The sequence below is a fragment of the Rosa chinensis genome, chromosome 6, assembly GCF_002994745.2.
Source record: "Rosa chinensis cultivar Old Blush chromosome 6, RchiOBHm-V2, whole genome shotgun sequence".
In the NCBI taxonomy this organism is placed as follows: domain Eukaryota; kingdom Viridiplantae; phylum Streptophyta; class Magnoliopsida; order Rosales; family Rosaceae; genus Rosa; species Rosa chinensis.
The window spans coordinates 45,896,751-45,909,012 of NC_037093.1; the positions used below are offsets into that span (position 1 = coordinate 45,896,751).

Genomic DNA, 12,262 nt, shown 5'->3' on the forward strand with positions numbered 1-12,262 from the left:
TAGTGTTGGCTTATGTGGCTGGAGATTGGCGATGAAGGAGGTCAAAGATGGCGTCCAATCTAATTGGGCAGCTTTGTCTTCCTACTGGGCAGACTATTTTTGGGGCTCCTTGCTTTGGGCTCTCCTAGCTAGGGCTTCACAGGGGTGGAGGTGAATGTGGGCTGACCTTTGAAGGTCTGACAGGTTGGGCTATCTGGGACTCCAACTGGACTGTGGGCTGCTTGATTTGGTCTACACCTTTGGTGTGCGGTTGGTTGGATTGGGGTGTGGGCTTTCTAAAAGTTGGGTGTACTTTGAGTATGCTGGGTACTATTTGTTTTAGAATAAGATTTTGTATGTCCTAAAATCCGGCTCTTTCTGTTGACCCCATAAATGTGTGTCGTTTGATATTGCTTGCTGAATTATATAATCAGGCTGACCTCTTTAGATTATATATATATATATATATATATTTTTTTTTTTTTTGATTTTTTCTGCAATAAATGAATTAGATTAAGAAGGATAGGTGAGCAAATCTGTAAGAAGGAAAAAGTCTGCTCACCTAAGGGACTGTGAGGGACAAGTGAATCTGATGGCTGAAAATAAATGCACAGTTTTAAGTTAAGAGAAGTTAAATGATTTCATATTTCAAAATTGAAAAGAAAAGGCAAATTATGTCTAATCTCAGCCACTAATCTAGTGGACGAGAATTGGAATATAATTTTGACTATAATTTAGTAAGTCATTGTTTATATATATATATATATATATATATATATATATATTATCGGTTAGTTAAAAGAATAGATCTTGAAAGGTCTTGGGTGATGTGAATTTATTTCGTCTTGAGACCACAAATTCTCATGACTGACTGTACGTCTCTCTCAAACTGATCTACTTAACGTATCAATATATTATATACCATATTCTCCACCATCCTGCGGCTCACGCCTCAAGGTGATGGTTTTCTTGGGATTCAAATTTGCTCACCACTTATATTTTGTGGTGATATCACCACCCTATTAAAACTTGCTACATCATATAGAATTAATTGAAATTATTTTTTAATAAAACATCATGATTAACCATAATTGTGTTTTATAACACATGCCAGTTTTGTATTGAGTGAAGTATTGGTGGTGAGCAAATTTGAATCCGTTTTCTTGGACACTTCATAATGATAATGAAGTGAAGTCTAGCTCTAGTGGGTACTCTTATTATTTAACAAGCAGTGACAGAATCTTACCAAGTTGTGGGTCTCAGTTGAATTCCAAACACCAAGCTAGAGAACCTATGTGCAAGCAATGAATCAGATGCATGACTAAGAGTAGAAGCCAAGGATAAGGTATTTCCCTTTAACATTGAACTTAATCAAGTTCATTAATATTGATTAAATTCATTAGGGTTATTATCACAAATGATACCTGAACTTATCCTCTATTTTATCGATGGTATCTGAACTTCAATTTTGATCACAACCAGTACCTGAACTTTTCGATTTTATTTTAAATGGTACCTAAGGCCACTTTCGGTCACTATTCAGACCAAAAAAAGCCAAATCTAAGAAAACAAAAAATAAAAAAAATAAGTTCAAGGCAAGTCTATTACCAAAAAATCATCACTATATATGATCGCAACCCTCGAAATCATCAAAAATCATCACTATGATCGCCTCTCATGTCGTTTTTAGTCGGAATAGTGACCGGAGGTGGCTCTAGGTACCATTTAAAATGAAATCGAAAAGTTCGGGTACTGGTTGTGATCAAAATTGAAGTTCAGGTACTATCGATAAGATTGAGGTATAATTCAGGTACTATTTGTGATAATAACCCAATTCATTAATATTGTATAACACAATCGCTGTTCGATAATTAGCATAAATTCAATCGCCAAAGTTGAATTTAGAAGTTGCTCTTTCCATGCAAGGCAGCCAAAAATGCAACACCAGCAGCACCACCAGGGTCGATCTAGCCTGCGAGATTGCTCGAGTACTTCTAGCCCACAAAGCAGACATAACATCATCAAAGGAGAAATCATCATTGTCCAAAGTGATAAAAAATCAGGTTCGGGGAGATCAGCTTCTATTCGGATTTATAGCTGTACAGAAGTCGATCCAAGTAAGTTCAGTCACGAATAACTAGCGTTGTTTCATTGAAAGCCTAATGAGATTTGAATAACTGACCAATACTTTTCTCTTCTGTGTTTTGCTTCAACAGAAACTGGAAAAGGAAAGTTGAGTGAGCAAGCATACCTCAAACGTGGAAAAACCAAAACAAGTTGTGGTGAAAGAACTACAACATATGATGTCAAGTTCCATGTTGAGCCAAACTTCGGGACTCCAGGAGCTCTGGTCATAAGAAACCCAAAGAACAACAGATTCTTCCTCAAATATGCAGCTGTCCAAATTCAGAACAGTCAGATCATCCAGTTCGACTGTTACTCATGGGTATACTCATTCAAAAAGACCAAGAATTTTGATCGGATTTTCTTCTCAAACACTGTAAGTATACTGAATACTAGTTCTGCCTGATTTATTTGATGCAAGAACTTAAGAATGAAATTTAGCAACACAGCTTGGTCGTGTCATCACAGAAATATCTTCCAAGCCAAACACCCCAAGCTCTCATGAAACTGAGAAAGGAAGAACTTGGTAGCTTGAGAGGAAATGGAAGTGGGGAGAGGAAAGAATGGGATCGAATTTACGACTATGACTACTACAGTGATCTTGGTGATCCTGATAAAGGTCCAGAACACAAGAGACCTGTCTTGGGTGGGTCTGCATTACTTCCCTATCCTCGCAGAGGAAGAACTGGTCGCCCTTCTAGCAATGCAGGTATATACAGTACATCTTTTAAAGTTTTTATGACAACAAAATCATGTCCACAATTGGATATTAGTTTTTCCTTTTATATACAATAAAAGTTCTACACACTCAATTCCTCTGCAAACATGATCATGTAAGATCCTTTGACTGAGAGCCGGCCATGTACCACTAACCTGGATATATATGTTCCCCCGGATGAGAGGTTCAGCCCCAAGAAAAAATCTGAGTTCATATCCAATTCAATCCAGGCAGCTCTGCATTTCCTGATCCTTGAGGGAAAGGGTTCCAATCATCTTGAGTCATTTGATGAGATACATGCCATGTTTTCTGCAAACGAGAGCCTAGTGATTGAGGGGTCGCTCAAAGAGAAACTGAAAGCTATGGTACCAAACGAGCTTTATAAAGATACTACACATGCAATCAAGAAAACCTTGAAATTTCCACTTCCTCAAATACTAGCAGGTGACACATCTGATTATTACGCCTCTGCAGCTTGTATGAAGATGGTTCATTTCACATTTACAATTGTTGTCCTCCACTTTCCAGAAAATGAATTTGCATGGAAGGATGATGAAGAGTTTGGGCGCCAAATGCTTGCAGGAGTTAATCCAGCACGAATACAATCCCTGGAGGTGCTATTTAACCATTTGAACTAGGGCAGAAGGGCATGGCTACTAGTTTATCCAACTGATTAACCAAAAAATGTTGCACTAATCACTTGTATAACTTTGACTTGCAGGTATTTCCACCGCAAAGCAAAGATGGAGCTGTGAGCTCAATAAAGTCATCACACATAGAGCACAACCTTGATGGCCTAACTGTTGCCCAGGTAAAAACCAAATAAAACACACCAGCAGAACATCATCCATCTTGCCTGATTTGCCTCCCAAATTGAAAAGTTGGTATATCATCAATCAACACAGCCAAGCTGTAAAGTCTACAAATATTGTATTCCAGAGCAAATGCATTTTCTTGGCAATATTATTCTTTTCTTTCTGATTTTCATAAAATTCACAGGCAATGAACTACTGGAGGATACTCATCTTGGATCACCATGACTATCTCATGCCCTTCTTGAGCAGAATCAACACAAACGACGTTTGTATCTATGCAACCCGCACACTACTTTTTTTGAAGAGTGATTCCACGCTAAGGCCACTAGCAATTGAACTTAGTTTGCCAGGCTCACCTAGAGGTAATGAAATCAATCGGGTACTTGTTCCAGCTAGTCAGGGTGAAGCAGCAGCACTGTGGCACTATGCTAAGGCTCATGTTGCAGTTAATGACTCTGTTTATCATCAACTGGTCAGTCATTGGTGAGTTAAACAGTTTCTTGAACCCAAAATAATGCACGTTCGTTCTCATTGTTCATTGAATTCCCACCGCAAGGACCTGATCATGCTACGCTATTTAGGTTGCATACACATGCAGTGGTCGAGCCGTTCATCATTGCTACTAGAAGACAGCTAAGTTTGATGCATCCAATCCATTGGCTACTAGATCCTCATTTCAAAGACACCATGCACGCGAATGCACTGGCTCGGAGCAAACTCATTAACTCTGGAGGAATCTTTGAGAAGATATTGTTTTCGGCTGAAATATCCATGCAGCTATCAGCTGAGCTATACAAGGAGTGGAGATTTGATGAGCAAGCCCTTCCTGCTGATCTACTTAAAAGGTATTTCATATTAGACGGTGGGACAGAACTGGGAAAATGTACTACGTACTAGGAATTTTCACAAACTCATATATTATGATTTATGAACTCATTCCTTTTGAAAACACTTTTCAGAGGTATGGCCCTACAAGACCCTGATCCAGATAACCCTACTGGGATTCAGCTTCTGTTCCAGGACTATCCCTATGGTGCAGATGGACTTGAGATATGGACAGCCGTCCAGGCATGGGTTACAGATTTTTGCATGCTCTTCTATGCTGATGATGCTTCTGTAAGATCTGATGAAGAAGTCCAAGCATGGTGGTCAGAAATTCGAAATGTTGGCCATGGTGATAAGCGGAATGAGACATGGTGGTATCAAATGACATCACGGAAGGACCTAATCCAAGCTTTGACAACTTTGATATGGATTGCATCTGCCCTTCATGCTTCAGTGAACTTTGGGCAATATGCATATAATGGTTATCCTCTAAATCGTACCACACTATGCCGAAGGTTCATTCCACAGGAAGGAACATTTGAGTATGCTGAGTTCTTAGGGGATCCAGACAAATACTATCTCAACATGTTGCCTGAAAGAGATAAGATGATCTTGGGTATAGCAATAGCAGAGGTACTCTCAAAACACACATCTGATGAAGTGTATTTGGGCCAGAGGTTATCACCATTATCAATAAAGAATGAAGAGATTGGCCTGAAGTTTGAAAAGTTCAACAGAGAACTTCGAAATATAGAGAAAAGAATTGAGGACAAGAATGCCGATGCCAAGCTTAAAAACAGACAGGGCTGTGCCAAGATGCCTTACATGCTTTTGTACCCTGATACCTCCAATGTTGAATCCAAGGGGGGCAGCACGGGGAAGGGGATTCCTAATAGTATATCCATTTGAGATGTTTCGTAGTACACATGATATGCAACTTTTTAAGCACAGAAGGAATAACACAAATGTAATTTACATGACAGGAAAACCTCTATATATATGTTCAGGGCATTCCTCCGCACATATTGCTGAAAAAGACAAAAGAAGTATATGTACTGAAAGATAATAATGGAATTAACAACATATGGAGTACAGAGAATGAGCAGCAAGCTGAAGGCACCATACCAACACTGCAGAAACGAAGGTGCTCCGAGGCATGACTTAGACATTAAGCTTTCTAGATTGCCCGCGGGAAGATTGTGAATTTGTGATCCATAGATGAAATGATCAAGAAAACTGAAGGATTAAACTTGATTAGCATGGTCTGCTTTATCCTCAACATCGACCATGAGCAGCAAAAGGTGCAGAACTAATCTTCTCAGCATTGCCTAGCACCATATCTGCAAGCATTTCAGCAGTTCCTAGAGACTGAAAATGGACCAAATGGTGGATGATTCTTCCGTTAAATGAAATACAAGTAACAGAACCAGTAATGACTAGACATATGCAAAATCTGTGGGAACTTGGTGCTAGGAAATATATTTTAAATCTATGGAACGAATCCCACAGATAATTGAGCACTAAAAATACTTCTCTTATTTTGTGAAGTATTTTTTCTGTATTACTTGGGCTTAATTTTCCAAGTTTCAGTTCCAGACTCTGCTTTTGCCTGTTCTCCCCCAGTTTAGACCAGTTTTATAAGTGTCAATTACAATTAGGACCCACTCTATACATAAATTATTCGTCATCGTCCACTCAACTTTAGCCCAGCATGACATGCAAAAATGTTGTAGCAAGCCAGAATCTTGGGAATATCTTTGTCGTTAAATTTATATATAATCAGCAGAATCACAATGTATGAGTATTACCGTAGAAAGTCCATTCCCTTCATGCCCAGTGGCAAGGAACAAGTTTGGCAAACCTGGCACAGGCCCAATCACAGGCTTCCCATCAGGCACTGAAATAGTAAGGTTATTTCAGTAATCAATTTCACAGCCAGACTTTTGAGAACTAGTATAAATTTGAAATTGCTATTGTTCACTTTCAAAAGGTTCTAAGAGATATCAGGATTCAGGACTTACTGTAAGGTCGTAATCCTACTCTCACTTCTCTGCTCTTACTGATATCTGAAAGGGGCTTCTCTCTTAATTTTGGAAAGAATTCTCCAGCTCGGTCCCATATACGACTGATGATGGTTTCTTCCACTTCAGTGCTGAACCCAGCAAATTGGCGGCTGCTCCCTATAGCAAAATATATGAAAAGAACCGGTAGTGAGACACTCTTGGATTTGTAAAATATATGAAAAGTGAGGCTTGTCATATAGCAATGTGATATGTAAAGCTTTCTAGAGACTTGCTATATTAGTTAGATACATGTATTAGTTAATTAGCATGAAACCACAATCTAGTCTGAATCTGAGATCTTGAGAGAGAAACTTATACTTATGTTTCATGTTCTCTGAAGAAAAGAACAAAACACGAGTCATGATTGTAAAATTTTACCGAGAACAATGTTCCCTACTGTATCCATAGTGGCTGTCATTGAAACAGACAAGCTCTGATCAAGCAAGCTGGGAGCCAACATGTTAGGAAGCTGAACTGTAGTTTGATGATCAACATATCCCACCTCCATCAGACCATGATTGAGTTGAAAGGAATTAAAATTCTCAAGCACTAGAAGGTGACCCTGCCATAAAGATTAAGTATTAGGCCGGTGTTAACATAAAAGCTAGAAAAATAAAGCTACTCATTCAGAAGGTGAGAGAGCTTAAAACTTGAGAAATCCTTAATCAAAGAAACAATAATGACATCATGCCTCTGGAAAAGAAACCATAGTATCATAATATATCCAAGAACAAGTCCGCTCATATTTTAATCAGATTCTGCATCAAAAAACCAAATTACCTTCCGTGGTTTCACAGGGACGTCCACTACAATTTCTGATTCTCTAATCAGGTCCTGCATCAATGATCCACTCCAACAACCAGCTGCCACCACAATGGCCTTTCTACAGTGTAAGATAGACCTGGAAGTCTTAATAGCCTCAACCTCCCCACTGCCACCAGATCTGAGCATATGAAGAATTATAATGGCATTAGCTTAACAATTTACCCCACCTATAAAAACCAAAATTTCCAACTTTGTCCCAGGAAAGTATGATTGCAGACCTCAGTAAACTCATCACTGGATCGTTATAAAACTCCGCATATCTACCCTCTGATGAATAAAGCCTATTTCCCTACACAAGCATACAAACACACTAGTGAAAAATCATTAATTCACCAATTGTGCTAACAATAAAGGTTCTAGGTGACCCAAACGACAACCTAACTAGCTTTTTCTCAGAAATAGAAAAATAACCTTTTCAAGAAACTCCACGGCACGATGAGCATCCAGTTGGGAATCATCAGGCAGAAAAGCAGCCCCAGTATCTTTATCAACCTTCAATTCAGGTTCCTTAATACGCAAGTCAGTAGCCGACAAGTACTCTGATCTTACCCCAGCTTCACATTGCTGCTTCACCGTCCTTTTTAACACCTCCAACTCCTCAGGAGTTCTACCAACCAGCAAACTTCCTATAAGAAATGACAGTACCACTTAAAACACACCCAAAACCAATAAAGCCACTTCCTTGAGTATATTTGTTCCCTTCAATTTCAACAATACCTGTTTTCTTCCAGCCCAAATGTTCTAGAGGGTCCAACCCCTGCTCAATTAGGCTCTCAGCCAATTCCTCCCAAAGCTTCTGGCTTCTCAGCCCCAGCTCCCAAAGGTCGCTGCTTGGTGTTTTGTGTGCCATCCATATATACCCCTGCCCTGAAAAAAGTCAACATTTCATTTTCATCACAATTGACTCAAACAATTAATTTTCTAAGGAGAAAAAAAAGTTACCGGCGCCGGTGGCACCAGAGCAGGGGACAGCCTTGTCAATCACGGCAACGGATAGGTCCGACCCGATCAGGAACTGCCGGGCTATGGTCAACCCGATTATTCCAGCTCCGATAATCAAAACATCGAACGTTTGGTGCGGTTCCGAGGCCGAAGAACTAGCGGGTTTGGGCCGGACGGGTCGGGTTCCGGAGGTGGACAAGGAAATCGGTTTGGATGTGAATTTGGAGCCGTAGAAGTTTGATCGAGAGGCGAAGCAGCTGAAGGATTGGAACCGACTTCGTGAAGAAGAGAATACGGCGTCGTTTGAGAAAGGGTTTGGGTGTGAGAGACAGGTCGAAGCTGAAGCCATTAGTGGTGCCTTCGATTGTTGACTTGCTTCTGTGAAAGATTGAAACTTTGAATACAGTTTGAACCTGGCGGCACGTTTCCTTTTCATAAACGACTCGTCGTTGAATAATTTCAATTTCATTCTCACACTTCAATTGGAGTAATTTTCATAGTTTACGATACAAAAATTCGAATACATTACACCCCTACTCGAATCTCTAACAATTCTATGTCATGTCGGTGAGCGGTCACCTACTAGTTTTTTGTTTTTTGTTTTTACTTTGTCAAGGGGAACTCAAAGGCTTCCTAGGCCCAAGATAAACCCCTTCGGCGCATGTGAAATGCTTCAACTGTACATTGCAGCACAGTGCCTGGCCACTTTTGACAGCTTCGAGATTCGAACCTAAATTGGGGAGCACCTACTAGTTAGTTAGCCTAACTAATACCGTGGAGGTCATATTTTCAAATCTCACTGACATTAAGAGTGGGGTAGCGAGTTACACCGTCATATTAGAGGTCATCAAAATTAATCATAGAGTCAGTAGACCAAAGAATTTCTCTGCCGTTTGTTGTTGAATCAGCATCCATACTGTAGTCTGGATCTTCTAAAGCTTTGTCCAAGGACTCTGCTAAATCTGCCTCCCATAAGCCCAACTTACAGACTCTCTTGTAAGTTCTATAACTCGTTGCTCTTAGGCCCTCTGAGACCATCTCCCTCAAGGATCCACCGATGATGGCTTCGTTACTCACAACGTCAAGGAAAGTTCCAGATAAACCAGGTTGCCAGAAAACAGCAATGGCACAACTCTTATCTACGAACCGAACATCAAAGTCTTCAGAGAAAACATCATGTGACTTGTGCAACATGCTCTTCAGCATTCCAGCGGTCAACCCACTTCTAAATCCCCATAAGAATACCAAATTATCACAGCTGATTTTTCTCATATTATTTCTCCAGATTCTGATATCCTCATTGATTGATTCCTGGGGAATGTCGGAGAAGGGATTGGATATGTTAGTGTACTCGTCAAGGGCTGGAGCTAATAGGTGATTGTTAGATAGCTTAGCATTCTCCGGAATTTTCAGAATGGTGCAGAGCTTCGCAAACAAATAACACATCTTCACGACATTATGCCTATGAATTTTGCCTTCATTTTCTGTAAATGACAACCACAAACATTGTATTTAGACATTTAGTAATAGAAGTTAGGCATTGCATCTGATGAAGTAAAAGATCATGACATGATGAAAAAATGAGGATAAGTCTTCCGAGTAGTGATTTTTTAAAGATTCAATCTCGCATGCTTGCATATATCAAACACTTGTCAAACAAAATGTAGAACTTTTCTTCATTTTCTTCCTGTCCCATATCAGACCTTAATAAAACTATAAAATCTACCAGAGTAACAATCATGGGGCATTACTGTACGCTCTCTCACTCTCTGTGCTAAATGAAAACTAGGAAAATTGACTATACCTTGAGGTAAAGTCTCCAAATCAATAGGTGCAAAGTAATGATTATTCAGGTAGGAAATAGCTGCAGGTATATTGGTCACCTTCCTTAAAGGGCCAATATTCTTCATCAGATGGTTGATGTCAAGTATGTGGGGAAAAACCAAGCTCAAAGAGCCTGTGAACTCATCTACGTTAGCCGGCAGGGGAGAGAGAAATTTTGAATGAATAAACGTGAAATCTGCAGAAACCAAAATTGAAATTTAAGTTGAGAAACTAAAGAAAGAGCAAGGTCAATTTAGGGGGATCAAAAGGTCATAGATATTTATTAAATAGAGATACACCATTAAGGGAATTGTGGGAGACAACAGGTTTCTGTGAAGCAGAAATCAAATCGATCACCTCTCGAAATCCACGAACCCTCTTGTTTTGTTCCTCCACAACGTTTTGAAGCTCTCTCTGTATATTCGAACCAAAAATTAATTTACGCAAGCTTGATGTTGATGTGGCACAAACCAAAAATTAAAATTCTCTTCCTAACCTCAAACAAGTCCTTGTCCTCTTTAGAACTTGTCAAAACAACTCGAACAGACTGAGTACCTCCACCATTTGCTGGGATTATTAAAGGAACAAGTTCATCACTGAACTCTTTTAGCATCTGCAACCAAAGACCAACAGCATTTAATGAAATACAACTCTGATAAAGTTTACCACCTCAAAACTAAAGGATTAAAACTATGTCCAAGCAATGTACCTCCAGTGCAAGCTGTACTTGACGCTCGCTGCAAACATCTATATTCATGCATGGTCTCGATCCATAAATTTCAGTCCCCATCACAAGTTTTCTCAAGGAACTCAGCAGAGCATCTGCAAAATGAAAAGTGAACAGAGTTTCTAATTATAAGATAAAATTGTGAAAGTAAAAGGAACAAGAATGGATCATAAACCTACAGCATTTTTTCTTACCATCTGTCCTTGAGCCTGATTTCTTGCACGCATTTTTCCAATGCTTAACTCGTGATTTAATTCTCTCAATAAAAATCGTATCAGCAACAGTATGCGTCAAGGAAGAATCTACTACATAGTTCCCGGGTGTCGGATTCCCTATCCGCACTTTAGCTGCAGATTCTTGTGCTTTAGACAAGTACGATATACCTGTCACAAGACAAAGAGATAAAGAACTCTCAAAACATCACCAAATAGATACAAATTCACTAAATCCCAAATTGAATACAACAAGCACTCATTGTTTTTGGTTGGTCTACCCCAGTACAACTCCCAAAATTCACACGCAACAAATGCATCAGCAAGCACAAAGAGTGAATACAATTGCAACATAAATTTCGACAAGGCTCTATAGGTTGTTCATAACTTTTCTTATTTCTCCTAATCCCTAAACACATTAACTTGGTTTTGAAGTTTCAAACTTTGAATGAATGACATTCATATAGCAATGCTTACCATCATATATGCAGGCATTAAAATCAAAACCTTCTTGAGCCATGTATGTCAAATGTGACGTTTGAACCGAAAAACTATAAGACGGCATCCCCACCTTCAGCTCATCTCTAGGGAACAATATAAAGTTATATCTGCACCAAACAGACACACATTTTCATCCATGTACAAACATACGCATACGTATTCGTATGTAACAGGTATAGTAGAAGCAATAAAGTACTAACGGGTGAGCGGTGAGCTTGGTGGCTCTAAGACTGAAAGGGCAGGCAGCGAACTGAAGCACCTGGAAACGCTCCGCCGCGTACTTCGCCTTCAAATACGCCGTGTCGTTCGTATCGAACGGCAGCGCCCGGTGCCAGCCCGCAGAAAACGACCCCGTTTTCTGCAGCGACACGGCCACAAAGTCCGACCTAGCCAGGTCGTCCTTGAACTCCTCCACCGCCTCCGAAAAATTCGCCTTCGTCACCTCCTTCACCGCCCATTTCTTCCCCGCCTTGGCGCTCGTGCAGAGCAAACGCCGCCGTATCAGAGTCGCCATGGCTTCAGCTCCAGAGAGTGGAGAAACGCTTTCATTGACAAAACAATGGGCCTGGGCTTACTGTGGTTAGGCCCAAGCGAGAAAAAGAAGCGGTGGCTTAGTTTGGGCCCGGGTAATAATAATATTAATATTAATAAAGCTGGCACGTGACACGTGTGCGTAGTAGGCTCGTTAACACCCCCAATTCGCAATC

The 12,262-nt window shown here is 40.0% G+C and overlaps 3 protein-coding genes across 3 annotated transcripts; 1 reads left to right on the forward strand and 2 right to left on the reverse strand.

Annotated features, from left to right (window-relative positions):
- The first annotated feature begins 1,815 nt into the window (after positions 1–1,815).
- LOC112170539 (linoleate 9S-lipoxygenase 5) lies at positions 1,816–5,395 on the forward strand. Its single transcript, XM_024307867.2, has 9 exons — positions 1,816–2,096; positions 2,196–2,479; positions 2,572–2,812; positions 2,942–3,265; positions 3,350–3,435; positions 3,543–3,632; positions 3,821–4,119; positions 4,218–4,481; positions 4,596–5,395. Exons 1-9 carry the CDS (start codon positions 1,916–1,918, stop codon positions 5,368–5,370), a joined length of 2,544 nt encoding a protein of 847 aa, XP_024163635.1. The 5' UTR covers positions 1,816–1,915; the 3' UTR covers positions 5,371–5,395.
- A 28-nt stretch (positions 5,396–5,423) lies between these two features.
- Positions 5,424–8,793, reverse strand: LOC112170543 (glycine oxidase). Its single transcript, XM_024307870.2, has 9 exons — positions 8,292–8,793; positions 8,067–8,216; positions 7,761–7,975; positions 7,568–7,638; positions 7,305–7,467; positions 6,903–7,086; positions 6,483–6,641; positions 6,270–6,358; positions 5,424–5,829 (listed from the first exon to the last, which is right to left on the reverse strand). Exons 1-9 carry the CDS (start codon positions 8,758–8,760, stop codon positions 5,737–5,739), a joined length of 1,593 nt encoding a protein of 530 aa, XP_024163638.2. The 5' UTR covers positions 8,761–8,793; the 3' UTR covers positions 5,424–5,736.
- A 152-nt stretch (positions 8,794–8,945) lies between these two features.
- Positions 8,946–12,172, reverse strand: LOC112170541 (poly(A)-specific ribonuclease PARN-like). Its single transcript, XM_024307869.2, has 8 exons — positions 11,756–12,172; positions 11,532–11,662; positions 11,037–11,225; positions 10,825–10,937; positions 10,612–10,728; positions 10,415–10,529; positions 10,096–10,311; positions 8,946–9,775 (listed from the first exon to the last, which is right to left on the reverse strand). Exons 1-8 carry the CDS (start codon positions 12,067–12,069, stop codon positions 9,129–9,131), a joined length of 1,842 nt encoding a protein of 613 aa, XP_024163637.1. The 5' UTR covers positions 12,070–12,172; the 3' UTR covers positions 8,946–9,128.
- Positions 12,173–12,262: the final 90 nt, after the last annotated feature.

Bases quoted from the DNA above. Each gene is read 5' to 3' on its own strand.
- LOC112170539 (XM_024307867.2), top strand. From the start codon at position 1,916: ATGCAACACCAGCAGCACCACCAGGGTCGATCTAGCCTGCGAGATTGC. The intron at 2,097-2,195 runs GTAAGTTCAGTC...TTGCTTCAACAG, and splicing joins CTGTACAGAAGTCGATCCAA to AAACTGGAAAAGGAAAGTTG. The intron at 2,480-2,571 runs GTAAGTATACTG...GTGTCATCACAG, and splicing joins GGATTTTCTTCTCAAACACT to AAATATCTTCCAAGCCAAAC.
- LOC112170543 (XM_024307870.2), bottom strand. From the start codon at position 8,760: ATGAAATTGAAATTATTCAACGACGAGTCGTTTATGAAAAGGAAACGT. The intron at 7,976-8,066 runs GTATTGTTGAAA...CATTTCTTATAG, and splicing joins TTTGGGCTGGAAGAAAACAG to GAAGTTTGCTGGTTGGTAGA. The intron at 7,468-7,567 runs GTCTGCAATCAT...TCATATGCTCAG, and splicing joins CCAGTGATGAGTTTACTGAG to ATCTGGTGGCAGTGGGGAGG.
- LOC112170541 (XM_024307869.2), bottom strand. From the start codon at position 12,069: ATGGCGACTCTGATACGGCGGCGTTTGCTCTGCACGAGCGCCAAGGCG. The intron at 10,938-11,036 runs GTAAGAAAAAAT...TTCATTTTGCAG, and splicing joins ATCAGGCTCAAGGACAGATG to ATGCTCTGCTGAGTTCCTTG. The intron at 9,776-10,095 runs GTATAGTCAATT...TGTCATTTACAG, and splicing joins TTTGGAGACTTTACCTCAAG to AAAATGAAGGCAAAATTCAT.